The 27,155-nt window shown below is 49.4% G+C and overlaps 1 protein-coding gene across 4 annotated transcripts; it reads right to left on the bottom strand.

The window, feature by feature from the left end:
- Positions 1–4,056: 4,056 nt before the first annotated feature.
- Positions 4,057–22,417, bottom strand: CLEC19A (C-type lectin domain containing 19A). 4 transcript variants are annotated; one of them, XM_047780411.1, is made up of 5 exons: positions 22,222–22,417; positions 12,355–12,520; positions 9,552–9,663; positions 5,653–5,785; positions 4,057–4,232 (listed from the first exon to the last, which is right to left on the bottom strand). In XM_047780411.1, exons 1-5 carry the CDS (start codon positions 22,307–22,309, stop codon positions 4,153–4,155), a joined length of 579 nt encoding a protein of 192 aa, XP_047636367.1. In that variant the 5' UTR covers positions 22,310–22,417; the 3' UTR covers positions 4,057–4,152. The 4 variants fall into 4 exon arrangements, with proteins under 4 accessions (XP_047636367.1, XP_047636369.1, XP_047636366.1 ...); XM_047780413.1 differs by having other exon boundaries at positions 9,552–9,645; XM_047780410.1 differs by lacking the exon at positions 4,057–4,232 and adding an exon at positions 4,249–4,759.
- Positions 22,418–27,155: the final 4,738 nt, after the last annotated feature.

Here is a 27,155-nt window from a genome sequence, read left to right as displayed (position 1 = left end):
CTTTGGCAATACCATTTAAGCTCCTGGATCAAGCTGAGCCTGAAGGTACTTTTCAGGTCCATGAGTAAATAAAAGTCGTTCTGTGTTTAAGGCAGCTTGGGTTGGGTTTTATTTTTTACATTTTAAAAAATTATGGTTGATTTACAATGTTCTGTCAACTTTTACTGTACAGAAAAGTCATATATATATATATATATATTTTTTGGGGGGGGTTGGTTTTTCTATCACCTGCAATTAAAACAGTCTCAATGACATATTTGCCAACAGAATGCCCCTGAGCCCTGAGGGCTGCCAAGGAAGCAGAGCAGGAGTGTCCACCTGCTCCTTGGAGGATCACTTTGAAAGTAGGGCCAACGTGTTGGCAAAAGTGCAGGGGAAGAGGGCTTCTCACATGCTGCGGATGGAGTGTGAATTGGTGTGACTTTGAGGAGGATTGTCTGTCTACATTGTATATATTAATCTGGGTCCTTCGAGAAACAGGTGCCAAAATCAATTAAGCGTGCGGGGATTTTATTAGGGGAAATGCCTGGGTGAAAGAAAAGAGGCTGGGAGCCAGGCAAGGCTGGCAAGGCCATCAGACGTGGATGCAAGTCTGCCCCCCAGTGAAGGAGAGGAGTTGCAGGTGTCCTGGACTGTCCTGCAATCTAAGGCAAGTCCCCACCCCCTCTTTTTTCTCTCTCTCTCGCCCTCGATTTATTCTCAGGCTTGGTTGCCTGGCTTCCCAGCCCACAGCCTCTCAGCAGCAACAACCTAGAAAAGGTGGGGGATTCTGTGGGCTGTCAGAGACTGGCACCGTGACACCCAGCTATGATGACAGGAGACAAAAATACCTGAGAGTGAAGCAGCCCACATGACCCTGAGTCATCAAGAAAAGACGAATCTCCTGCAGGATCTTCTGTTTGAAGAAGCAGATAAATGTATAGCATGATTTAGAGAGAGTGCTGTCCAAAGTAGAAAAAGTAGAGATCATTGTCCTGCCTGAGGAATGAGTCTTAGGTTTCTGGAAAAGGCCCCTAGGTAGGACTCTTCATTGCCCAAAGCTGCCTGATAAATCTGCCAGAGCTGGGGAGTTCCCGCGGTGGCTCCGAGGGTTAAGAACCCGACATCGTGTGCGTGAGGATGCAGGGTTCCAGCCCTGGTCTCACTCACTGGGTGAAGGGTCTGGCGCTGTAGTGAGCTGTGGGGCAGGTCGCAGATGCGGCTCGGATCCTGCACGCTGTGGCTGTGGCGTAGCCTGGCAGCTGCAGCTCCAATTCGACCCCTGGCCTGGGAACCTCCATATGCCTCGGGGGCGGCCCTAAAAATAAATCAATCAATCAGCCAGAGTTGGAAGGGGCTGTGTCCTCATTTTACACAGGAGAAAACTTCTGTCCCATGGTAAGTGGCAACGTGGGATTTGAACCTGTGTTTTTGAAATTTTTTTTTTGATTGTAGTTGATTTACAATGTTGTGTTAGTTTCTGGTATATAGCAAAGTGATTCATATATATATATGAATATATATATATTCACACACATACATTCTTTTTCCTATTCTTTTCCATTAGAGTTTATTACGGGATATTGAATATAGTTCCTTGTGCTATACAGCAGAACCTTGTTGTTTATAAATTTTATATTTATATATTTTAGTATGTATACGCTACTCTCAGACTCCTAATTGATCCCCCCCCCCTTTTTTTTGTCTTTTTAGGGCCGCACCTGTGGCCTATGAAGGTTCCCAGCCTAGGTGTTGAATTGGAGCTGTAGCCACCAGCCTATACCACAGCCACAGCAACGCAGGTTCTAGGCAAGTCTGTGACCTACACCACAGCTCCTGGCAATGCTGGACCCTTAACCCACTGAGCGAGGCCAGGGATTGAACCTGCGTCCTCATGGATCCTAATCAGATTTGTTTCTGCTGCGCCACAACGGGAACTCCCCCGTTTCCCTTTTGGTAACCATAAGTTTGTTTTCTATGTCTATGAGTCTGTTTCTATTTTGTAAATAAATTCATTTCTATCATATTTTATTTTTTTTAAGGCTGCACCTGCAGCATATGGAAGTTCCCAGGCTAGGGGTTGAATTGGTACTACAGCTGAAGGCCTACGCCACAGCCACAGCAACATCTGTGACCTACACCACAGCTTATAGCAATGCCAGATCCTTAACCTTCTGAGTGAGGCCACGGATCAAACCCACATCCTCATGGAGATTATGCTGGGTTCTTAACCTACTGAGCCACACTGGGAACTCCATGTATCATATTTTAGAGTCCACATACAAATGATACTGTATATTCATATTTCTCTATCTGATTTACTTTGTATGATAATCTCCAGGGCCATCCATGTTGCTGCAAATGGCATTATTTCATTCTTTTTTATGGCTGAGTAATATTTCATCATATATATGTACCATATCTTTATCCATTCCTCTGTCAATGGACATTTAGGTGTTTCCATGTCTTGGCTATTGTAAATAGTGCTGCTGTAAACATGTACATTTTCAGATTTGAGTTTCCTCTGGATATATTCCCAGGAGTGGAATTGCTGGATTATATAGTAGTTCTATTTTTAGTTTTTTGAGGAACCTCCATACTGTTTTCCATAGTGGGTGCACCAATTTATATTCCCACCAGCAGTGTAGGAGGGTTCCCTTTCTCCACCCCCTCTCCAGCATTTATTATTTGTAGACTTTTAAATGATGGCCATTCAGACTGGTGTGAGGTGATAACCTCTTCGTAGTTTGGATTTGCATTTCTCTGATAATTAGCGATGTCGAGAACGTCAAGGAGCCTCTTTGGTTGCAGATAAAGTTCTCGTCTCTTGTAGCAGGAGGGAGACCAGGCCCAGGACTCAGAGTGTCCAAAACTCATGGGCAGTTAAGCTCCCAACCAAGGCAGTGAATTCTGCTACAGTCAGGGTGTTTGGGACCTCGGCAGCGGGACGAGGTCATCTGGGTGGTGCCCCCAAAGATGTTTCCACCTGGGGGACTGTTATGCACAAATCTGCTAGGATCATTCATATGCAAATACCTGTTTTCAATTCTCTTGGGTATATGCCCAGAACTGAAACTGCTAGGTCCATATGGAAATTCTGTGTTTAACTTTTTTGTGTGTGTGTGTGTCTTTTTAGGGCCGCACCCTCAGCATAGGGAAGTTCCCAGGCTAGGGGTCAAATTCAAGCTGTAGCCGCCGGCCTACACCACAGCCACAGCAACGCAGGATCCAAGCCGCGTCTGTGACCTACACCACAGCTCACGACAATGCTGGATCCTTAACCCACTGAGCAAGGGCAGGGACCGAACCCGCAACCTCATGGTTCCTAGTCGGATTCGTTAACCACTGCGCCACAACGGGAACTCCTCTTTCTTTCTTTCTTTCATTCTCTGGCTGCCTTAGGGCATAGGGGGTTCCTGGATTAGGGATCAGATCCGAGCCGCAGGTGCAACCTACACCAGAGCTGCTGTACCAGATGGGTGATCGAACCTGCATCCCAGTGCTGCAGAGATGCCGCCGATCCCATTGTGCTACAGCGGGAACCCCAAATACACTCTCCTTTATTTATTTACTTATTGGACATGCCTGTGGCAATGGGGATGTTCCCAGGCCAGGGATCAAACCTGAGCCAGAGCAGTGACCCAAGCCACAGCAGTGACAATGCTGGATCCTAAGGCCACCAGGGAACTTAGACCATCCTTTATTTATTAAGCCAGTTTGAGTTGGATTTCCTGTCGTTTGTGACCAAGTGATCACTCTGTATCTTAAGATTTGCTTGTTTAAAATCTCTGTCTGGGGAGTTCCCATTGCAGCTCTGCGGTTAATGAACCCGACTAGGATCCATGAGGAAGTGGGTTCGACCCCTGGCCTCACTCGATGGGTTAAGGATCTGGTGTTGCCATAAGCTGTGGTGTAGGTTGCAGATGTGGCTCAGATCTGGTGTGGCTGTGGCTGTGGCTGTGGTGTAGGCTGGCAGCTGCATCTCTTTTTCGACCCCTAGCTGGGAACCTCCATATGCAGTGGGTGCGGCCCTAAAAAGCAAAAAGCCAAGAATAATCTCTGTCTGGGAGACTTATCTCTGTGGGTTTTACATTTATTGAGTGTTGACTTTACATTAGGTACAGATGCAAGTCGATGCTGGAGTTGGGCTTGCTCGGAGCGGGCGAGACAGGGTCAGTGAATGGTCAGAGCCGAGACTTTGCAGACAAAGGGGAACTTTTGGCTGCAGGTGTTATCATTCCACGACCTCAGAGCTGCGGGGGGAGAAAGCAGGGAATTTGGGTGAAGGCCCATCCACCACCGTAAGAGTAACCCCGGCACTCTCCAGAGTAAAAGTCCTCTCCCAGAAGCCTCGTGTCTACACTGGCATCCCCTTCTGGCTGATGCTTGATGAGGCGGCTGTCCAGCCTTACTCGCTCATAAGGTTGGTCCGGACTTGCCCCCATGGAGAGGCAGGACAAGCCTCACCCAGGGGCTTGGTCCAGCTCTGGCTCCCAGGCTCCAGGATGGCTCCCAGGAAAACAAGTCACTGTTCCATGCCTCCCTCCCCTAATCAGAAAAAGAAAAAGGCGCAAAGAGCAAATAGCAGCGGTTCGGTGATTGGATCTGGAGCAGATACAGGTTCGAACCCAGCTCCAGGTTTGCTGTGCAGCCTTGAACAAATCATTTAACTTCTCTGAGCCTCGGTTTCTTCATCTGCGATATTCATCGTTTTCCTTCTCAAGATTGGCGTGAACAGTGAGATGTTCTTTGTGATGATGGCAGGGACGGCTGAAATCACCTGCAAACCACGGCAGCTACTTTATGTCTCTTATCTGCTGTTTCCGTCCCATCAACCCTGTGAGTTAAGAGCCATTAGCCCCCTTCTGCAGATGAAGAATCTGAGGCACCACGAGGTTAAGGAACTTATGTTGGGCTACGTGATTCATGGGTGGTGGAGCTGGGCTTCAGACAAGGGGGTTCAACGCCAGGGTCCAGCTCGTGCTCCTATGATGGTATCAACCTTACTTCCTTTAACGCTCTGAACAGCCCCGTGGGGAGGAACGATGATTAAATCCATTTTACAGAAGAGGAAACAGAATCTCAGAGACCATCAGTAATTGCCTGCAAGGACAGGGACGTAGGAAGCAACAGGGCCAGGAAGCAACCCCGCTGGGGGTACTCTTTTCACTACTACACCTGCGTATTCCTCCAGGCTGATATTTGTGGTAATATCCAGGAGTTCCAGCCACCTTTTGTGGGTTGCATGAGCTGACATAAAAGCACCATCCTTTGCCTGGTCTCTATACGTGGTTGCTTCTGCCTCTAAGGTCTATTTTTTTTTTTTTTTTTTTTGGCTGGACCGATGGCAAATGCAAGTTCCTTGACGAGGGATCCAACCTGCACCTTAGCAGCAACCCGAGCTGCTGCAGAGACAACTCCAGATCCTTAACCCGATGCACCACAGCTGGAAATTCACCTCTAATGTCTCCTCCCGCCAAATCACAGTTTGCATGTCAACAACGCACCACTAAATATTGCTTAAAACACATCCATCATAGAGAGGGGCCATGTCCCTAAGACCCCCAAGTGACCTCAGGTCCCTCTCTAAGGTCTTGATAATTCACAGTGCCCCAGCCATTTCTCGTGACTCCCCAGCACCCCTACTAGAGCCCTGGTCTCAGGAGAACCCACCGCTGGAGGGCCGGTACCATATCTGCACGCAATCTTCCTCTTCTGGGTCTGCGTGGACACCGTCGTCTGGCTGATTCCCATCCCAGTAGCTGTAGTCATAGGATGAGCCGTCTGTCCATTCAAACTGCCCTTCCTGAGGGGTTTTGCCTCCGGAGGCAAGAAACGAAGCCAAGGAGAGAAAGATCAGGCATGCAAGCCAGCTCCAGCTGGGGTAACATACTAACACCTCCGTATCTAACAGTGCAGAAGCCTCTGCTTTTATCTGATATACTTTATTTTTTTTGTCTTTTTAGGGCTGCACCCACGGCACATGGAAACTCCCAGGCTAGGGGTTGAATTGGCGTTGTAGCTGCTGGCCTATGTCACAGCCACAGCCACATAGGATCCAAGCTATGTTTGCAACCTACACCACAGCTCCCCGCAACGTCAGATCCTTGACCCACTGAGGGAGGCCAGGGATCAAACCCACATCCTCATAGTTGCTAGTAGAGTACTTTACTGCTGAGCCGCAACGGGAACTCCCTATCTGATATACTTTTATTACCACCATTACTGAGACCCATCAGATCCCTGCGGGGCCCTCGCAGGCACAAAAGCCCTTCCTTGTCTCCTGCCTCTTGTTTGTAGAAAAGCTGTAGCCTCTCAGACCTTCCCTGAGTCACAAAAGAACAACCTCAAGTTAAGAATTAGGACAGTAGAGTCACGGAATCTTTAGTCCCCCCCAAAGGACTTAGATAACAGCGGCCAATGTCCTGAGTAGTTTTGCAGATATTAGACTGCCACCAGAGAAAAAGCTGATTGCATGATGACAGGACTGCAGCCATGACACAAGCTGCTCCATCTTGAGCCATTCTGAATCTGTGGCCAGCACAATTCCAAGAACTGGCCTCAAGGAAATGGGAACAAACCAGCCCTGGCGTTGAAGATTAACTGTGCTTAAAACAATCAAGATGGGAGTTCCTGTCATGGCTCAGTTAATGAATCTGACTAGTATCCATGAAGATGCAGGTTCGATCCCTGGCCTTGCTCAGTGGGTTAAGGATCTAGCATTGTCGTGAGCTGTGGTGCAAGTCACAGACATGGCTCGGATCCCGTGTTGCTGTGGCTGTGGCATAGGCCAGCAGCTGTAGCTCCCATTTGACCGTTAGCCTAGGAACCTCCATATGCCACCGGTGTGCCCTAAAAAGCAAACAAAACAAAACAAAACAAAACAAAAAACCCAAAAAACAAACCAATCAAGATGATGCTCATCAGATGACTGTATGATCAGTTTCAAGATGACTGTCAGAGCTGACTGTGCTGTTTGGCTCCTGGCCCCTCCGCCTGCACATCCCTGGAACTCCTCTTTATTTTTAATTTTCATTTTGACTCACCCATGGGATATGGCAGTTCCGGGGGCAAAGATCGAATCCAAGCCGCAGCTGAGACCTAAGCCACCGTTGCAGCAATGCTGGGTCTCCTGCGCCACGGGGGGAACTTCCTGAAACGCCCCTAAAAAACCTTTGTTCCTGGCAACTGGGAGGTAGTTTGGGGACATTTATCTGCCATCTCCCCAGGTTGCTGGCTTTCGGAATAAAGCATCTTTCTTGTTCCATCAATGCTTGTCTCTCGAACACTGACTTTTGAGGACCAGCAGCTGAATCTGTGTGGTTCCAGCTCTGGCCAATGATATCAGTAGCTGCCGATCGTGGGGGATTATGTACCGTGACTGATGTGTTTTACTCATTTGCATCCTCACCGTCCTGCAAGGCAGGCAGCCTCATCCCCATTTTACAGATGAGAAAACTGGGCTCAGATTATTCTCCCCAGACTCACACAGCTAATAAAGCACAGGTGCTGGGAGTTCCCATGTGGCTCAGTGGGTTAAGGATCCGGCATGGTCACTGCTGTGACTCGGGTCGCTGCTGTGGTGTGGGTTTGATTCCTGGCCCGGGAGCTTCCACATGCTGTGGGCACAGCCAAAAAATACATAAATAAATGAATAAAGCGTACGTGCTGGATTCAAACCTAAGTCTATTTGGGAGCTCATGCCATGGCTCAGCAGGTTACAAACCTGACTAGCATCCATGAGGACGTGGGTTCGATCCCTGGCCTCGCTCAGTGGGTTCAGGATCCGGCATTGCCGTGAGCTGTGGTGTAGGTTGCTGACATGGCTCAGATCCCGAGTTGCTGTGGCTGTGGTGTAGGCCGGCGGCAACAGCTCCGATTAGACCCCTAGCCTGAGAACCTCCATGTGCTGCGGGTGCGGCCCTAAAAGACAAAAAGACCAAAAAAACAAAAACAAAAACTAAAATAAAATGTAGCTAGTATCTCCCTCAGAGAATTACTGAGAGGGTTGAATGGATTCGAAGCATATAAAAGACTTAGCTAGTACCTGGCATGTAGTACCTAGTCCCAAGGAGAAAAAAATTTTAAATGTATAACATTTTACTGTATTGTTTATTATTATTATTCTTAGGTCTTGTAATACAAGTTCCTTAACTCTATTTAAATATAATCATATAGGACTTCCCATTGTGGCTCAGGAGTGACAAATTCAACTAGGATCCATGAAGACGCAGGTTCAATCCCTGGCCTCGCTCAGAAGGTTAAGGATCCAGCACTGCGGTGAGCTGTGGTGTAGGTTGCAGATATGGCTCGGATCCCGAGTTGCTGTGGCTGTGGCTATGGTGTAGGCCAGTAGCTGTAGCTCCCATTCCATTCCTAGCCTAGGAACTTCCATATGCCTTGGGTGCGGCCTGAAAAAGACAAACAAAACAAAACTATATATAAATAAAATCATACAGAGAACTCATCCTAGTATTCTGTGATAATCTATGCAGGGAAAAAATCTGAGCAAGAACGGGTATGCATTTATGTCTGACTGGGTCACATTGCTGTACAGCAGAAATTATCACGATCTTATAAATTATACTTCAATAAAACTTAAAAAGACATAATCCTAAACCAATTTTAAAGTTACTATTTTAATTGAATATTTTGGTTTTGCTGGGTTTTTCTTGGTCTCTCTCAAGGTATGTGGAAGTTTCCGGGCCAAGGACTGAACCCATGCCACAGCAGTGACAACACTGAATCTTTAACCGCTAGGCCACCAGGGAACTGTGGACTTTTTTTTTAGGGCTGCACCTGTGGCATATGGAAGTGCCCAGGCTAGGGGTTGAATCAGAGTTGCAGCTGCCAGCCTACACCACAGCCACAGCCACCAGCAAGATGGGATCCTTAACCCACTGAGTAAGGCCAGGAATTGAACCCACCGCCTCATGGATACTAGTCAGGTATGTAACCTGCTTAGTCACATGGGAATACTGATTTTTTTTTTGTCTTTTTGCCTTTTCTAGGGCCGCACCTGTGGCATATGGAGATTCCCAGGTTAGGGGTCTAATTGGAGCTATAGCTGCTGGCCTATGCCAGAGCCACAGCAACGTGGGATCCGAGCCGCATCTTCGACCTGCACAACAGCTCATGGCAACACCAAATCCTTAACCCACTGAGCAAGGCCAGGGATGGAACCTGCAACCTCATGGTTCCTAGTCGGATTAGTTAACCACTGCGCCACCAAGGGAACTCTTGGACATTTGTTTTTTTAAAGTTACAACTTCTCTATGGGTTCTTGTCAAATGAATTCTGTTGATTTTTAAAAAAATATCTATACTGAGTCTGGCCACTACTGTTATGTCTGCTACTTTGATAGCAACTCTGACCACTCTTAATGAGCTCTCATGGTGTGTCAGGCAGTTGGGGCAATGCCAGATCCTTAACACACTGTGCCTGGCTGGGGATTGAACCTGCATCCCAGTGCTCCAGAGACCCCACCAATCCCATTGAGCCACAGCAGGCACTCCCCAAGTGGAATCTTGACAAGGGCTTCCCAGAGGGCCTGCTGGCCGCTGCTTCCTCACCTGCCTGTGGTCGTGAAGCCCTGTCCAGATGTCAGCTGGGATCCCGGGCACACAGCTGTTCACGAGGTCGTACACAAAGACATTCTCCTCCCAGCTGCAAAGGCAAGAAACCCTGTGGCATGTTACTGGTTGCCTCTTAGCATTGGATGGAGTTGAAAGTTGAAAGCAGTCCTTGGCTGCCCTCCTGGACCAAAATAAACAGAGGATGCGATGCAATCCTGCTTTTTCTTTTTCCTTTTTAACTCGGACACCCCTAGGGGCTGTCCTTTTAGGGGCATCTCTGAATTTGGTCCACACCAGCACAAAGCAGGATTCAGCACTCTTATTCATCCTAGAAATTCGAATCCAGGGAGTTCCCATCGTGGCACAGCGGAAACAAATCTGACTAGCATCCATGAAGTCGGAGGTTCCATCCCTGGCCTCAATCTGTGGGTTAAGGATCCGGCGTTGCCGTGAGCTGTGGTGTAGGTCGCAGATGTGGCTTGGATCCCGCATTGCTGCGGCTGTGGTGTAGGCAGGCAGCTGCAGCTCTGATTTGACCCCTGGCCTGGGAACCTCCATATGCTGCAGGTGCAGCCCCCCCCCCCAAAAAAAATTTGAATCCATTTCAAAAACACTAGCAAACAAGGTAGATTATACTCGAGAGACAAAGAAAGGAGTGGACATGGCAGCGCACACACCAAAGAAGGAACATCTCTTTGTGGTGTTTTTGTTCTTCCTCAAAAGCCCTCCTTACACTGCCCATTCCCTCCTTATCTCCCTCGTGCCTCTTTCTTTCTCAAAGAACCTCTTCAAACTCTTTGGTCTTGCTGGCAAATTCAGCTCGAGGTTTGAACTTGTATATTTGACCCAGCAAGACCCAAGTCCTGCAGTGAACTGTCCACCGTCCTCAGCAGGTGTCTTGGTCCATTCAGGTGGCGACAACAAATACCACAGATTAGGTGGCTTATGAGCTATTGGAAGTTATTTTTTTACTATTCCGGAGGCTGGAAAGTAAGCGCAAGATCAGGGCGCCAGCCTGGTTGGGTGAGTCTTCTGGGGGCAGACTTCTTGTTGTGCCCTTGCATGGCAGAGGGGGCAAGGGCACTCTGTGGGGCCTCTTTTATGAGGGCCTCTTTTATGAATCCTGTTCATGAGAGCTTCTCCTTCAGGGCTAATAAGCATCTTCCAAAGCCCCCCCACACCCGCCATCTAATACTATCGCTTTGGGCATTAGGATTTCATGTTGAAATCATATGAATCTTGGCGGGGGGCACAAACATTCAAACCATAGGGGGGTTGCCGGGGGGGGGGGAGTGAGATGGGCAGAGAGTTTGGGGTTGGTGGATGCAAACTGTTATATTTAGATTGGATAAGCAATGACGTCCTGCTGTATAGCACAGGGAACTATATCCACTCTCTTGGGATAGAACACGATGGAAGATAATATGAGACAAAGAATATGTGTGTGTGTGTGTGTATGACTAGATCACTATGCTGTACAGAAAAACTGACACAACATTGTAAATCAATTGTGCTTTAATAACAATAAAAAAGAACCAATTATCACTCTAAATGCAAATATCTGAGGTTCTTGAGAGAAGAAGCAGGACTGTGACTTTGTAGTTGGGTGGCAGTGGAACACGTCACACCTGACTTCAAAGAACCCACAAATCAGTAAGGAAATCAGATGTGAACAGGTCACTAAAGGGGTGAAGACAGAGCTCCTGGCGAGGTGGGTGGTAGGTGCAGTCAGGTGCCATGGAGTCAGGGTGATTTCAGTGGAGAGATGTTACAGCTGAGTCTGGAAGGTTAAGGAGGCGCCTACCTGGAGGAGAAGGCAGGGATAGGAATTCCCAGGAGAGGGAACAGAATGTGCAAAGGGATGCAGGAGTAAATGGGCTGGACCACTTTGGAGAACTTCAAGATGGGCAGTGTGGCTGTGCGGAAAGAAGGCTTGGTGGGTGGGCTATGGAGTTCAATTGCTCAGGTTCAAATCCCAGCTCCATCACTTTATAGCTGTGTCACTTTGAGCAAGTTACTAACCTTCTTGGAACCTCAGGCTCTGTGTCTGTGAAATGAGAATACCTACCTAATATGATCTGAAGGGATTTTGGGTTTGGGGTTTTTTTAGGGGGAGGGTTTTTTGGCCACTCTGAGCCCTGGATCCTTTAACTGACTGTGCTGGGAGTGGATCGAACCTGCTTTCTGGTGCTTCAGAGACACTGCCAATCCTGTTAGGTCACAGTGGGAATTCTGGAGGGTGTTTTAACATGATGTCGCTTATAAACTATTAGCAAATAAAGGTCAGTTCTCATGCCTTATATTATGTTCATTATATGCATATTGTTTGAGTTGTATCACAGGGTCAACCCCCCCTGTGACACAGAGCAGGGCACAGCACAAGATCGGCACTTACAAAGAGGGACCTTCCAACTTACTGAGGGCTACTCTTGTTGAATGCTTTGCCCTCTATGGCCAAGGCCAATTTCAGTGAGAAATTGGGCTGGATAAAAGCTGCAATTACCAAAAAGAAAGGCCAGTGAGAAAGACCGTTCTCGGGAGTTCCCGTTTTGGTGCAGTGGAAACGAATCCGACTCGTATCCATGAGGGTGCGGGTTCGATCCCTGGCCTTGCTCAGGGGGTTAAGGATCTGGTGTTGCTGTGGTGCAGGCCTGCAGCTGTAGCTCTGATTTGACCCTTAGCCTGGGAACCTCTATATGCCGCAGGCTTGGCCCTAAAAGGCAAAAAAAGAAAAAAAGAAAAACCGTTCTCCACACCTCTTTCCAAAGAGGGTGCCTGATGGAGAAGTCCCCTCACTCACCTGTGGATGGAGGCCAGTTTGGCGGACTTCCTGCCGATGGAGAATTCAGAACAGTAGAAATCAGCCTCGGCCCACGTCTTATTGAGAGGGAAAAATCTATAGCAGTGGCCTTTGAACTCCATCCAGAACAGTGGGCACAGGGAGGCCTGAGGCAGCTCTGGCACAGCTGGGGGCAGAGAGAAAACAGACTGGGAAGAAGGTTGGGGGTGCCAACATTGATTCTCCAGCTTATGACAGCTTTTCAAGAATGAAATTCAAAAGGGTCCCATTTGCATACCTAAAACTTACCAAATAATAAAAGGAATATGTGCTCATTAGAGATTCCTTGGCAAATGTTGATGTCTTTTTCTTTTCTTGTTTCTTTTTCTCTTCTCTTCTTTTGTTTTTTAGGGCCTCACCTGTGGCATATGGAGGTTCCCAGGCTAGGGGTCGAATCGGAGCTACAGCTACCAGCCTATACCACAGCCACAGCAACACCAGATCCAAGCCTTATCTGCAAACTACACCACAGCTACATCAATGCTGGATCCTTAACCCACTGAGCAAGGCCAGGGATCGAACCCGCATCCTCTGGATACTAGTCAGATTCGTTTCCACTGTGCCACAACAAGAATTCTTGGTGTCTTTTTCTTCATGTCATGTTGAATGCAATGATTTTTTTAAAAAAATGCACGTGGGATTATATTGACCATACACCCTGTCAGTATCCTGATTTCTGAAAATTAGCATATAAGCATTCCCCCCCAGTCATCATACATTTTTGTAAACAGTGGTTCAAACAGCTCTTGAATACTCCCCTGAGTAGCCCCCCTAGAGTTTATTTAATCATCCCCCTATTTGGGGATAATTAGATTGTTTCCTCCTTTTTAAAAAAAAAAAAAAAAACAATTACAAATAACCCTGAGAGGAACAGCCTGAATAAAGCCTTTGCAGCATTTCTGATGATTTTCTAGGGAGAGATTTTTAAGGCTTTGATACAATTTACTAAATTGCCTCCTGAAAGCAATTTATACTCCCACGGTAACGTCTGAGAGTGCCCAACGCACGGCGCCCTTGCCCACGCTGGTGTTATCACTTTAATGGCAATCCTTGCAAATTTTATAAGCAAAAAAAATGGCATCTTGTTTCCATCTGCAATTCTCGGCTCTCTGGCGAAGGCGGCTATTTCCCCCCATGTTTATTGACAAACTGCAGCCACGACTATATCTTTAGCCCAGGAACCTAATGCGGTTCAGGATTTGTTCTGAGTTCTGAAAAGGGACAAACAAAAAACTCATGTTTGAGACAGTAAATTTCTCCGAGGCCTCAGTCCCTCTGGAGGCCTCTGAGCACATGTTTGTTTTTATGTTTTGTTTTTGGGAAAGCTATTCGAGATAATGGATGGGGGGCTGGGGGAAGAAAGGCGAGCTGAGATCCTGCCTGGAACTTGGTTGGGTGGCTCATCTGTGAGGACAGGCACCAGGCAGTGGTGCCATTTGTCAGACTGGGGTCCAGAAGCCTGGGTCCCAGCTCCAGCTCTGCACCTGACATACCACCTGCTGTTGGCACATTCCTTTCTTTCTCGGCTTCAGGACTGGGGTCCTTTTTGCGGCACCCATTGCTGTGATATATTTACCTTCAAAGCCATTCTCATAGCTGGCTGAGCTCATACATAAAGAAGTGGTGGACCATTTTTTTTTTTTCTTTTTTGGACATCTCACCGCCTATGGAGTCCCCAGGCCTGGGATCCGATCTGAGCTGCAGTTGTGACCTACGCCACAGCTGTGACCATGCCGAAGCCTTTACCCCGCTTCGCCAGCCAAGGGATCGAACCTGCGTTCTGGTGCTGCAGAGATGTGGCTGTTCCTGTTGCTCCACAGTGGGAACTCCAGCGACTCACCTTTATGGAGCATTTACAATGTGCTGAGCAGGTAGAGGAACAATCGAGGCTTACACAGGCTAAGTGACTTGCCCAAGGTCATCCTGCTGGTAAGGGCCAGAGTAGGGATTTGCATCCAGGCCTCCTGACGCCATGGTCTTTGATCTTAAAATCCACATGATGCTTCATCACGGGAAACCAATAGGGCCAAGAATGGTTAACCACGTGCCTTCCTCATCAGGTTGCTAGGCTGACTAGTTGGGTCAAATAAATGTGCTGAGTGAGTGGCACATTTACAGCACAGGAAAGATCATTAACGATTAGCTCAGGGTTTCATAATCAAGGTTCATGGGCTTTAGGGATCCAGCGAATCCTCCAAAATTAAATGCAAATTAAAAGTTTGTATGTATAGGGGAAGAGGGGGAGGGATAAATTGGGAGTCTGTGATTAACAGATACACTACTATACATAAAAGAGATAAACAACAAGGACCCACTGTCTAGCACACGGAACTATAGTCAGTATCTTGTAATAACCTACAATGGAAAAGAATCTGAAAAAGACTATGTATACATACGTGTGTGTGTTACTGAATCACGTTGCTGTATACCTGAAACTAACACAACATTGAAAATCAATGATACCTCAATAAAAGAAAAACTTTTTTTTTCATTTTAGAGCTGAACCTGCGACACATGGAAGTTCCCGGCTGGGGGTTGAACTGGAGCTGCAGCTGCTGCCCTATGCCACAGCCACGCCAGAGCTGCATTTGTGACCCACACCGCAGCTTGAGCAACGCGGGATCTTTAACCCAATGAGGGAGGCCAGGGATTGAACCTGAATGAATCCCCGTGGATACTAGTCAGCTTCTTAACAGGCTGAGCCACAACAGGAACTCCAATAAAATTTTTTTTTCAGTTTGTATGCGGGTATATGCTCATGCGTGTACCGCTGTGAACTTTTCAGCGAAGGAAAGGGACAGCTTCTTTAATCAATAGAGTTATGCTAAGCAGGCAGCTTCTAGCCATGCTTCCCTGTCCCTGACCACAGCCTTTGGGCTTTCCTTTTTGAGCAGAGCCAGCCCTTCCCCCACCCTCAGGCAGCTGCCCTGGTCAGTCCTGCCTTGTCTCACTTCTCCCCATTAGTCCTGGCCAAATGTCTCTCTTTCTTTTCTTTTTTTGTCTTTTTAGGACTGCACCTGCAGCCCTTAATTGGAGCCATAGCTGCCAGCCTATACCATAGCAACAGCAATGCCTAATCCAAGCCTCATCTGCAACCTACACCATAGCTCACGGCAACACTGGATCCTTAACCTACTGGGCGAGGCCAGGGATCAAACCTGCGTCCTCATGGATGCTAGTCGTGCTTCTTACCTCTGAGCCGCAATGGGAACTCCCCTAATGCTGTGTTTAAAGGTAACGGTATAGAGTTCACTAAGGGATGTTGCAGAAGGGAAGTCTTGCTTTTCCTCTCAGAGTTTGGGATGAAGTAGACAAACTTTGTCCTGTCTCTGACAGAGGGAGGATTTACCCCTCCTCAGCCAGTGTATCCCTTCCCATAAAGTCAACTCTCCATGGGTCTCAGCCCCAGGAAAGGGTCCCACTTGCAATTTCCTGCTTCAAAGGGCTGTGACGCCACTTCCCCTCTGTGAGGATGCGAAGTCGGAGCCTCTCTGTATTATGGAGGCTGACACGTACCTAGGGCACTGCTGCGCATGCGCCCACAGCCTTGGTTTCCATCTGTCTTTTTTTCTGGCCCCTGGGCACCCTCCTTACTTTCTTGGAAGCCCAGCTTAATTTTCAAAGGATGTTTGCAAAAGTTTATCTGCATTTCTGGTTGTCTATAGGGGAGCCATTTTCTGTTTTCTAATGTACCATAAGGTCTGATCTGGAAGTTTCTACCTTCATGGTCTTCTTTCTTTTCCTTCACTTAAAAAATTAATAAAATTTTGATTTTGGAATAGATTTAGATTTACAGAAAAGTTGAACAATTAGGATACAGAGTCCTTGAATGCCCTCCATCCAGTTTCCCATACTGTGGCCATCCCACATTTCCATGGTATATTTGTCACAACCAAGAAATTAATATTGGGTATGTGCTCTTTGCTGAACTACAGGCTTTATTCAGATTTCATCGGTCTTTTCTTTTCTTCTTTCTGTTCTTTTTTGGCCACACCCATGGCATATGGAAGTTCCTGGGCCAAGGACCGAGTCTGAGCTATAGCTGCAACCTACACACAATGCCGAATCCTTAAGCCACTGTGCCTGGCTGGGGATCAAACCTGTGCCAAGCAGAGACAAGGCTGGATCATTAATCTACTATGCCACATCGGGACCTCCCATCCAATCAATGTTTAAGTGTTGTCTCTTCCATCTTCCAGCACCTCTCCAATTCCTTTCTCGTTCATTCTTTCTTTCCCCCCTTCTTTCCTTTTTCCTTCCTTCCCTTCTTTCTTCCTTTCCTCCCTCCTTCTCTCTCTGTCTCTCTCTGTCCCTGTCCCTCTCACTATCTTTCTTTCCCTGATGTCCCTCATGAAGAACTTCTCAACTGCCTCTTAGCTGATCTTCCTGCCTCATCTTACCAAATCCACAGGGATCCTTCCAACACCCTGATCTCGTCTCACGGAAGCCCCCCAGGAACGGGGGAGGGGAATGGGGCTCCTGCCTGCCCCTGCAGCTCATCCCTGGTCACGCACAACGTGCTCCAGATTGGCTTCAGCTCTTGGCATTTCTCAAGTCTTTGCAGATACTTCTCTCAGCCTGCCTTTGGCCAATTCGGGTTTGTTCTTTGAGCCTCAGCCGTGTGGTAGCTCCTCAGGGAAGATGAGGTGGGAGCCTCTCTAAGTTCTCCTAGAGCCCCTGCACCCGCCTTCCACACGTCCCCGAGAATTCTGGTTCAGTCTGGCCGCCCCCAGCTCGGTGTCCGCTGTGATCACCCCTCCCCTCAGTGGCTGACACACAGTAGGTGTGCAACAACTACTTTTGAATGGCTAAGCACATACTAGGGAATCACACACTGCTTCTTTGGATCAACTGCCTCCCTTTGGGCAGAAGAGTGTGCACTACCCATGTGTCCTGATGCCTCTGAGTTGCTGGACCTTGGCTCCAGGATGGCATGCCTGGACTTAACTTTTTTTTTTCCCCTTTTTATGGCCACACCTGTGGAAGTTCAAGCTAGAGGTCGAATAGGAGCTATAGCTGAGGCCTACACCACCGCCACAGCAATGCCAGATCCAAGCTGCATCTGCAACCTATGTTGCAGCTTGCAGCAACGCCGGATCCTTAACCCACTGTGCAAGGCCAGGATGATTGAACCTGCATCTTCATGGATATGAGTCAGGATCTTAACCCGTTGCGCCACAACGGGAACTCTGCCTGGTCTTTTCCAGCTGAGCCCCGAGGGCAGGTGACTCACCCTGATTTTCCTGATTATTTAGCACGACTGCCCTGAGGCGCAGCATCGGCACCCCCAGGAGCTCGTTAGCAATGGAGAGTCTGAGCGCCCCTCTCCTGCCCCCCACCCCCTGCCTCCCTCCCCGGCCCTGTGGTTTTTCTCCGCTGAGCAAGTGGTGGTGACGGATGCCTGGGGTGAAGCACACCAGAAAATGGGGCTGTGACAGGTCACTGCTCAATTACTCCCCTTTCCACCTGAGCAGGCAAAGGCCTTTAATTGGGAGGAAATGGGAGGCCAAAAAGGAGCCACGGGCTTGTGCTGGGACGATAATGAAGTCAATACAGGGTGTTGCCCCAGGAGCCCCTAAAAGTGGCACATAACCCAGATCTGGAGATGCCGAGGCTTCCTGGAGCAGGTGATGTGAGACAACTCCCCTCCTTCCCCACTGAGACCTGAAGGATGAGGAAGAATCAGAGGAATGTCCTCGGTGGAGGGCAGAGCATGTGCAAAGGTCCAGAGGTGAGAAAGAGAGGGTGCACTTGGAGAATTGCAAATGGCTCAGCCCGGCTGGGAGCTGGAGAGGGAGAGGAGGCTGGAGGTGACAGGGGAGGGGAGGGGCAGGGGAAGGGGCAGGGCAGGATGCACAGAGGAGCACGTTGCTCTGGAAACCAGGAGGCCCAGCTACATGGTCTTCTAGTTCAATGAGCAGCACCGAAGGTCCCCAAGATCTCCCAGCCGGGGTGGGAGTCAAAGCCTGTGGCAGCTTTGGGCTTGTTAAGGAAAGAGGACTTATCAGCGGAGTTCAGGGCTCATTTTTTTTTTTTTTTCCTCTCTCTCTTTTTAAAAGAATAAATTGTCACCTTCCCACTCCATCTGGCTGCTCGCTCCCCTGGCCCCAATCCAGCCACCCACAAATGCACGAGCACTATCCTGCCGCCTCCTGCCCAGATCAGCCTTGGGAGCCAGCCGGGAAAAGAGGAGGGGGTGCCACATTTTCCCTGCCCCCCACCCCACATCGCTACTGAGCCCCAGATGTCCTGGGGGTCAGAAACATCCCCAGTGTCCAGGAAGGTGTTCACTGCAGGGTTGGGGGGGGGGGTTGGGAGGGTTGAGTCACCTTCATTCATTTTGCTTCCCACTGCCTCCCTGGTCCACATGTCCCTCTCCCAGACTGTCCTCCTTCCCAGGAGCCCTGGCTATGGTGTGCAGAACCGCTGGACCCAGGCTTCTCATGCCTGAGCATCAGTTCCCTTCTCTGGGCTGCTTTTGTCACTGGATGATACAGGGGAGACCGCCCTGGGTGATTTCTTAAATTGTTCACGACGACAGCCATTCATCGGTAGCTAGTATAACCATGGGGACCAAACTGGGGGGTGGGTACTTGTATCATCCCCATTTTATAGATGCAGAAACTGAGGCTCAAAGAGATGACATCACTGTCTCCCACAGCTGGCAAAGGGTCCTGCCAGGATGAGACTCAGCTTGATGGACTTGGAAATTCCTAGACATTATGGTTTCCTCATTTGTAAGACAAACCCCAAATGGAACAGTGTTATGAACTGAATGTGCCCGCTCCCTCCCCAATTCGTATGTTGAAGCCCTGCCCCCTCAAAGTGATCGAATTTGGAGGTAGAACCATCAGGAGGCAATAGAGTTAGATGATGCCGTAAGGGTGGACCCCCAAGAGGTTAGTGCCCTATGAGAAGGGAAGAGACCACGGCTCCCTTCCATGGCCATCGGCAAGCCAGGAAGAGAGAGCTCATCACAGATGGAACTGGTTGGAGTTCCCGTCGTGGCTCAGTGGTTAGCGAATCCGACTAGGGACCACGGGGGTTGCGGGTTCGATCCCTGGCCTTGCTCGGTGGGTTGAGGATCCGGCGTTGCCGTGAGCTGTGATGTAGGTTGCAGATGAGGCTCAGATCCTGTGTTGCTGTGGCTCGGGCATAGGCTGGCGAACACACAGCACGCGTGGCAATGAGTCTTCATATCCTAAGGGACCTTCTAGATGCAGAGGGCTCTGTGACCAGGGAGGATGGGTGGGGGATGGGCTAGACTGTCCATGGGGGTGGGGGGCACTCTAGGCTCTGACTCTATGATCCAGGCTGGGGTGGCGGGGAGAGCTGTACTCTAGGATGTAGGGACCCCTGTTTTCCACATCTCTGTGCTCCAGCTTCAGAGCTTGGACTCTGGAGTTAGATGACTCCAGTTGGAAGCTCGACTCATTTTTTTTTTTTCCCCTAGGTCTTAGGGCCACACCCACAGCATGTAGAGGTTCCCAGGCTAGGGGATGAACGGGAGCTATAGCTGCCAGCCTACAGCAATGCCAGATCTGAGCCACATTTGTGACTTACACCACAGCTCATGGCAATGCCAGATCCTTCACCCACTGAGCGAGGCCGGGGATCAAACCTGCATCCTCATGGATACTAGTCAGATTCCTTTCTGCTAAGCCACAGTGGGAACTCCCTAATAAGCCATTTTTCAAGGACTGCCTTGCATGATCTCATTGAAAATTCCCCCAAACATTTGATGGACACCATTATTACCCTCACTCTCCAGGGCAGGAGACTCGAAGCTCAGAGAAAGATCCCATGGGCATAAGCTAGTGAGAGAGAGGACGCTCCTGGTCTCTCCCGCCCTCACACCCAGCCTCAGGCCCTTCTCACATATGCTGGCAGAAGGGCAATATCTTGGAATACACAAATATCCTTCAAGGATATTTTGTCCAGTTTCTCTCCTGCTCACCCATTGTACAGATGAGGAAACTGAGGCACAAGAGCAGGGATGCAAAGACACTGTTAAGGACTGAATATCTGTGTGCCTCCCAAATTCCCATGATGAAGCCCTGACCCCCAATGTCATGGTGTTTTCAGATGGGGCCTATGGAAGATGATTAGGGTTAGATAGAGTCAAGGGAACCCCCACCACCACTAACCGTAACCCCCCTCTCCACCGTGATGGGATTAGTGCCCTTCTAAGTAGAGGAAAAGAGACCAGAGTGCCCTCTCCCCACCATGTAAGCCAGGAAGATGGCCCTCACCAGGGAACTGAATCAGATGGCATCTTGATCTTGGACTTGTAGCCTCCAGAACGCTTCCTGTTGTTGAAAATACCACCTAGTCTGTGGTATTTTGTTATAGCAGCCTGAGCTGACTCATACATTCGGAGAGTATATGCCAGAACCAGACCCACTGATGTTCGCCCAAATGAACTGACTACCCTTCATCCCCCACCACTAGGGTTGCCAGATTTTTTGTTTGTATCTTTAGGGCTGCGCTTGCAGCATATGAAGGTTCCCAGGCTAGAGGTCTAATCAGAGCTGCAGCCGCCGCCCTATGCCAGAGCCACAGAAATGGCAGTGCTGGATTCAAACTGCGTCTGTGACCTACACACATCACAGCTCACAGCAACGCTGTGCAGGGCCAGGGATTGAACCCACGTCCTCATGGATACTACTAGGGTTCATTAACCTCTGGGCCGTGACAGGAATTCCAGGGTTGCCAGATTTAAAAAAAAAAATAATAATGCCCAGTGAAATTTGAATTTCAGAAAAACGAAAAAATCAGTTTTAGCATTAGCTATGTCCCGTGCGATATTTGGGACACTGAAAAATGATTTATTTATTATCTGAAATTCACATTTACCTGGGCATCAGGTATTTAATCTGGCAATCCTATCACACCACAGTTTTAAATTCACCCCAATACTGTGACTGCCCAATACCATGGCCTTATAGGATCATATGGATGTTTCACTATTAGTTTTATTTCAGCGGAGATGGAAATAGTATCTCTGCCATAGAATTATTGTGAGGATTAAGGAAATCCGTATATAAAAAGTGCTTGAAATAGCACCGGGCACCTAGTGAGGGTATCAGTTGTTACTGATATTACTATAATGGTGAGTATTATTACTGGAAAGAACCCTCCTGGTAAAGCTGACAGGTGAAATCCTCCACCAAGAAGAGATTAGAAGAAATTCAGGACCCTGACTATCCCAAAGTCAGCACCCCAGCCTCCCCATCGGAAAGGTGAAGAAACGGAGCTCATTCAAAAGCAAGAGGGACACTGGGAGGCCACACGCCCAAGGCCGATGGGTCCTAATCCCTGGGGACCCAGAAAACCCACAGAGCTGTGGACATCGCTGGGCCAGGCCGCCAGGGAGGTCAGTAAGAGGAGACAGCTGTGTCCTCCTGCATGCCCGACTCTAGTGGCACAGGAGCGGATCTGAAAGCTCCCCAGGAACACCTGTCACAGCCAAGGTGGGAGGAGGGAATCCAGATGCTGAGTACCTAACAAAAATACCATCTTTGGATCTTCCTAGGGTGACAGGAACTTTCCCCATGTTCTTGCATCTCCCTGGCACAGTAGTCCCAAAGGAAGCTGAAGCTCAGAGAGGTTAACAAACTTGCTCCAGGTCACACAGCTTTTAAGATGCAAAGCTGGAATTTAAAATCAGGACTCTTTGGGTCTGGCCCTAGAACAACAACCAGGCGCTGAGGGAGAGGAGTTGGAAGGGCTCTCAGGAAGCTCAGCTTGGATCCCCCCCACTCCTGGGGTCAGCCCAGGCAGCCAGGTCTCCCTTCCACCCACTCCCAGCCCCAGTCCCACACTCACCTGGGCTGATCTTGATGTCAGTTTGCGGAAAGGCCTGTGCGGAGAGGAGGTTCAGGAGGGCTGTGACCCACAGCCCCCACTTCTGCATCCTGGACCCTGAGAAAGCCACCTCCAGGCCCAAGCAGAGGTGAGAGGCCTTGCGGCAGGAGCTCGAGTCAGGATGGCTCTCCTGCCTGGAGCTCAGACCTGACTGGGTAGACCCGGGTCTCCTCCCCCGCCCCCGCCCCCCTCCTCCCCTCCCCCCTCCTCCCCTCCTCCCTCCCCCCGGCACCAGCACCGCTGCAGTCAGCTCAGAGTGACAGCCCCCTTTTGGAGAACTAAGAGAAAGCCCAGCTCTGCTTCCCAGCCATCAAGTGGCCTGGGGCCTGGGCCAGATTCCCTTGAGACTCTGTGAGATGAGACAAGGACGCTCACATCCCAGGCCAGCACAGGAGAGAAAGCATCTCTGCACCCTCAGAGGAAACAGTACCAGAAGGCAAAAATACAGAAAATCCATCAAGAGCGTAGGTCTCCTGGGCCAAGGCCACATCACCTGTGGATGTGATTTGTTGGGTCCATGCTGTGCTTTAAAATTTCTAAAAATCTGTTGTCAGGATATCAGAGCTGGAGATTTTAAGTGTTAAGTTCAGGGAACAACTATGCGGAGCTCAGAAAGGGCGCCCCCTTCAGGCGAGGCCAGCGCACTTCAACTTAGCCTGTCCCTACCACCATTGCTGCTTTCCTTCCTTCCTTCCTTCCTTCCTTCCTTTCTTTTTTCTTTCTTTCTTTCTTCCTTCCTTCCTTCCTTTCTTTTTTCTTTCTTTCTTTCTTTCTTTCTTTCTTTCTTTCTTTCTTTCTTTCTTTCTTTCTTTCTTTCTTTCTTTCTTTCTTTCTTTCTTTCTTTCTTTCTTTCTTTTTCTTTCGTCTTTTTAGGGCCACAGATGCGGCAAATAGAGGGTCCTAGGCTAAGGGTCGAATAGAACTGTAGCTGCCAGCCTACACCACAGCCACAGCAACACCAGATCCGAGCCGGGTCTGTGACCTACACCACAGCCCAAGGCAATGCCGGATCCTTAACCCACTGAGTGAGGCTACGAATCGAACCCACAGCCCACAGTTCCTAGTCGGATTCGTTTCCGCTGCGCCATGAAGGGAACTCCCAGTGCAAGTCTTTTCCTGGCTTTTTTCCAGATTCCCCTCCTCCTCTCCTGAAATGCTCCATCAAGTGCCCCCACACTGTGGCTGACAGTCCCTCGAACGTGTCCCAGACACTCGCGTTCTCTCTGGAACATCCGAGCCCGTGCCCGCAAGGAATAACTTAACTCATGCCCACGCGGAGCGCTTTGCCGGCCCCCTCGGGGCTGAAAGCCTGCCAAGGCCTGACTCAGGCTAGGAGCACAGCCCAGACCCACTTGCAGCTGAAGAATTACTCATGTGTCCTCCTTGCCTCAAGGCTTTGTGCTGGGGTGCCCCGGAGCATGCACATTTATTTATTTATAAATGACAGATGCTCGTTATACAAGTGACGTGCACGCACAGCTTACTGCACTAACATACTGTGTCTGTCATAAAACTGCCCTCCCCCAACTTGACTTTTTTTAAAAAGTCGATACAAAATATAAAGACAGAAGAAAGCCGGGATGCTTCCTCTCTGCTCCCCACCATCCCTGGTGAGCTGACCACCTTTTGGAGGCCTCTGATGTCATGGAAACCAAACACCCCTGCGCAAAGCTACCAGGAGGAGAAGGAGGGGGTCCGACCCAGGCCACTGGAAATCCTTTTGAAAGAGGAGGCGCTCCTTTGCTTTGGCAAATGAGCCTCCTACATGACCTGTGTTGATAATGGAACAGGTGAGGGCTGGGGGTTTTGGTAAATTGGTTCATGCTCCCTCTCTGGATGGAAACAAGCAAAATATTTGCGACCTGCTTAATTGTGAGTGTGGTCCCTGGACCAGCAGCACTGGCATCTCCTGGGAGCTCATTAAAAATGCAGAATCTTGGAGTTCCTGTGGTGGCTCAAGGGGTTAAGAACCTGCCATGGTCTCTGTGAGATGCGGGTTTGATTCCTGGCCTCGTTCAGTGGGTTAGGATACAGCATTATCGCAGGCTGCAGTGTAGGTGGCAGAGATGGCTCAGATCTGGTGTTGCTGTGGTTGTGTTGTAGGCCTGCAGCTGCAGCTCTGGACTCCTGGCCCAGGAACTTCCATAGGCCGCAGGTGCGGCTATAAGAAGGAAAAAAACGCAGACTCTCAAGCCGCACCTCAGACCCACTGACTAGGAATCTGCATTTTGACTAGATCCCCAGGGGGTCATATGTATATTAATGCTATGAAGCACTGCTATAGACAAGGGTAGGCAAAATTTCTAAAATCTATTTTTTTTCAAGGGAAAATGTATGTATTTAAGATACCCAATATGATGGGCATTCCTGTTGTGGCTCAGCGGAAACGAATCTGCCTAGTATCCACGAGGACACAGGTTCGATCCCTGGCCTCAATCAGTGGGTTAAGGATCTGGCGTTGCCGTGAGCTGTGGAGTAGGTCGCAGATGAGGCTTGGATCTGGCATTGCTGTGGCTGTGGTGGAGGCCAGCAGTGCAGCTTCGATTCTACCCCTAGCCTGGGAACCTCCATATATCGCAGGTGCAGCCCTAAACAAACAAACAAAAAACTTCCTATTCCTGCTTCTACTCCACCTCTTTCCTTCAAACTTGGATCCTGCATCCCCAAAAGGGTGTGTAGGTGGTCCAGGCACCTCTTTTCCCACTTCCTAGCTGAGGGGGAGGACGATGCTAATTAAGCCAAGTAGGTAGCCCACGGCAGGGCACCTGGGCCCAGGTTTCTATAGCAACCAAGTCCTTCCTTCACCTTTCCCCATATTTCCCTCATCTCCTGACAAACTCTCGTTGGAGACGTGAAAGGCTGCTGCTCCCTCTCATCAACCAGCAAGCATCACCCAGGATCCAGGTGCTGGCAGGCTTGCATCTTTCTAAGGCTGTGAGGGAACCATCTCCCCTGGGCCTGCAGATACCATCTCTTCCCATGTCTCTGCACAAGGCCTCCCCTCTGTGTGCATCTGTCTCTGTGTTCTAATTTCCCCTTTTATAAGGACACCAGGGAGCTCCCATTGTGGCTCTGTGGGTTAAGAACGCGACATAGGGTCTGTGAGGATGCAAGTTCGATCCCTGGCCTCACTCAGTGGGTTAAGGATCTGGCTTTACCGTGAGCTGTGGTGCAGGTCGCAGACATGGTTTGGATCCCAAGTTGCTGTGGCTGTGGTGTGGGCCAGCAGCTAGAGCTCTGATTTGACCCCTAGCCTGGGAACTTCCATAGGCCACAGGTGCAGCCCTAAAGGGCAAAAAATAAAAAAGAAGAGCCCCAGCCATGTTGGATTGGGGCCCACCCTGATGACGTCGCTGAGCCTTAATTACCTTGGAGGACCCCGTCTCCCAGTACAGACTAAATGAATTTTTTTTTTTTAATTTTATGGCTGCACTCGCAGCCTATGGAAGTTCCTGGGCCAGGAATTGAATCCAAGCGGCAGCTGTAACCTACGCCACAGTTTGTGGCAATGCCAGACCCTTCAACCCACTGTGCTGGGCTGGGGCTTGAACCTGCAACTCTGCAGTGATCCAAACTTTCTTAACCAACTGCGCCACAGTGGGAACTCTTCAGTGAGATCTCTAGCCCTTGGCAAGGTGCTTAGTCAGCCCTCTTGTCATTTATCTATTTTTTGTCTCTAGGGCTGCACCTACGGCATATAGAGGTTCCCAGGCTAGGGGTTAAATTGGAGCTACAGCTGCTGGCCTACACCACAGCCATGGCGATGCAGAATCCAAGCCACCTCTGTGACCTACATCTCAGCTCGTGGCAACACCTGATCCTTAATTCACTGAGCGAGGCCAGGGATGGAACCCATGTCCACTCAGGAAAGTCCCAAAGTGCCAAACACTGAAGTCCTCCAGGGGGCAACCCTCAGGCCCTGAGAGATAAGGGGCAGTGGTTACTGAGCCCAGCTTCCCCACCGTGGTCATTCTCAAGTGCATTCCACCAGGGCCCCCAGCACGACAGCCCCAGAGCAGCCTTGTCTGCGTCTCTTCTTCCCCTGCTCGTCCTTCCATTTATGCTTCCTGGGCTCGGCTCCCAAATAAAACATCGGCACCCAGGCCCTTGCCTCAGCGTCTACTTCCGAGGTGCCCTGAGTAAGATGATGTGGAAACCTAGGCTCGGAGCAGCTCTGTGACTCGTGCGAGGGCGCAGGTAAGGGGTGCTGGGCCCAAGGTTTGGACTACGGCATCTTTGGCCCAAAGCCCGTGGGCCCAATCACCATAGAACCTGGTCTCTAGTCCTGACTGCCTGGCATGGACCCATCTTCCCTCATTCTGTTTGTTCTCTCATCCTTTTTTCTTTTTTTGGCTGCACCTGCTGTATATGAAAGTTCCCAGGGTAGTGGCTGAATCGGAGCTGCTGCTGAGGCCTTTGCCACAGACACAGCAACACAGGATTCAAGCCACTTCTGCAACCTAGGCCACCGCTGTGGCAACGCCAGATCCTTAACCCACCGAGAGAGGCCAGGGATCGAATCCGCATTCTCACGGACGGACACTTTGTCTGGTTCTCAACCCGCTGAGCCACAATGGGAACTCCTGGTCTCAAGTCTTGAACCACAAAATTTACGACCATAAAAATATACCAGTGCTCTGAGCCATCAGGGTGGTTTTGTTACAGAGACCTAACTGAAACACGCCCCCTTCCACACCCGTGTTCATGAAGAAAAAAGGTAACTCAAATGCATGGCCCAAATAAATAATCTTTAATTTCAATAAATAGCTCCCCATGATACCAGACAATATGCTGTGGGAAAAGATACAGAAGCAGCCAATAGAGAGGAGAGAGAGAGAGAGGAAGGGAGAGAGAGATCTATTCTAATTGCACTATTTTCTTAGCACGAGAGGAAC

The sequence above is a fragment of the Phacochoerus africanus genome, chromosome 5 (assembly GCF_016906955.1).
Source record: "Phacochoerus africanus isolate WHEZ1 chromosome 5, ROS_Pafr_v1, whole genome shotgun sequence".
Lineage (NCBI taxonomy): Eukaryota > Metazoa > Chordata > Mammalia > Artiodactyla > Suidae > Phacochoerus > Phacochoerus africanus.
This window is presented reverse-complemented; position numbering and strand designations above follow the sequence as displayed.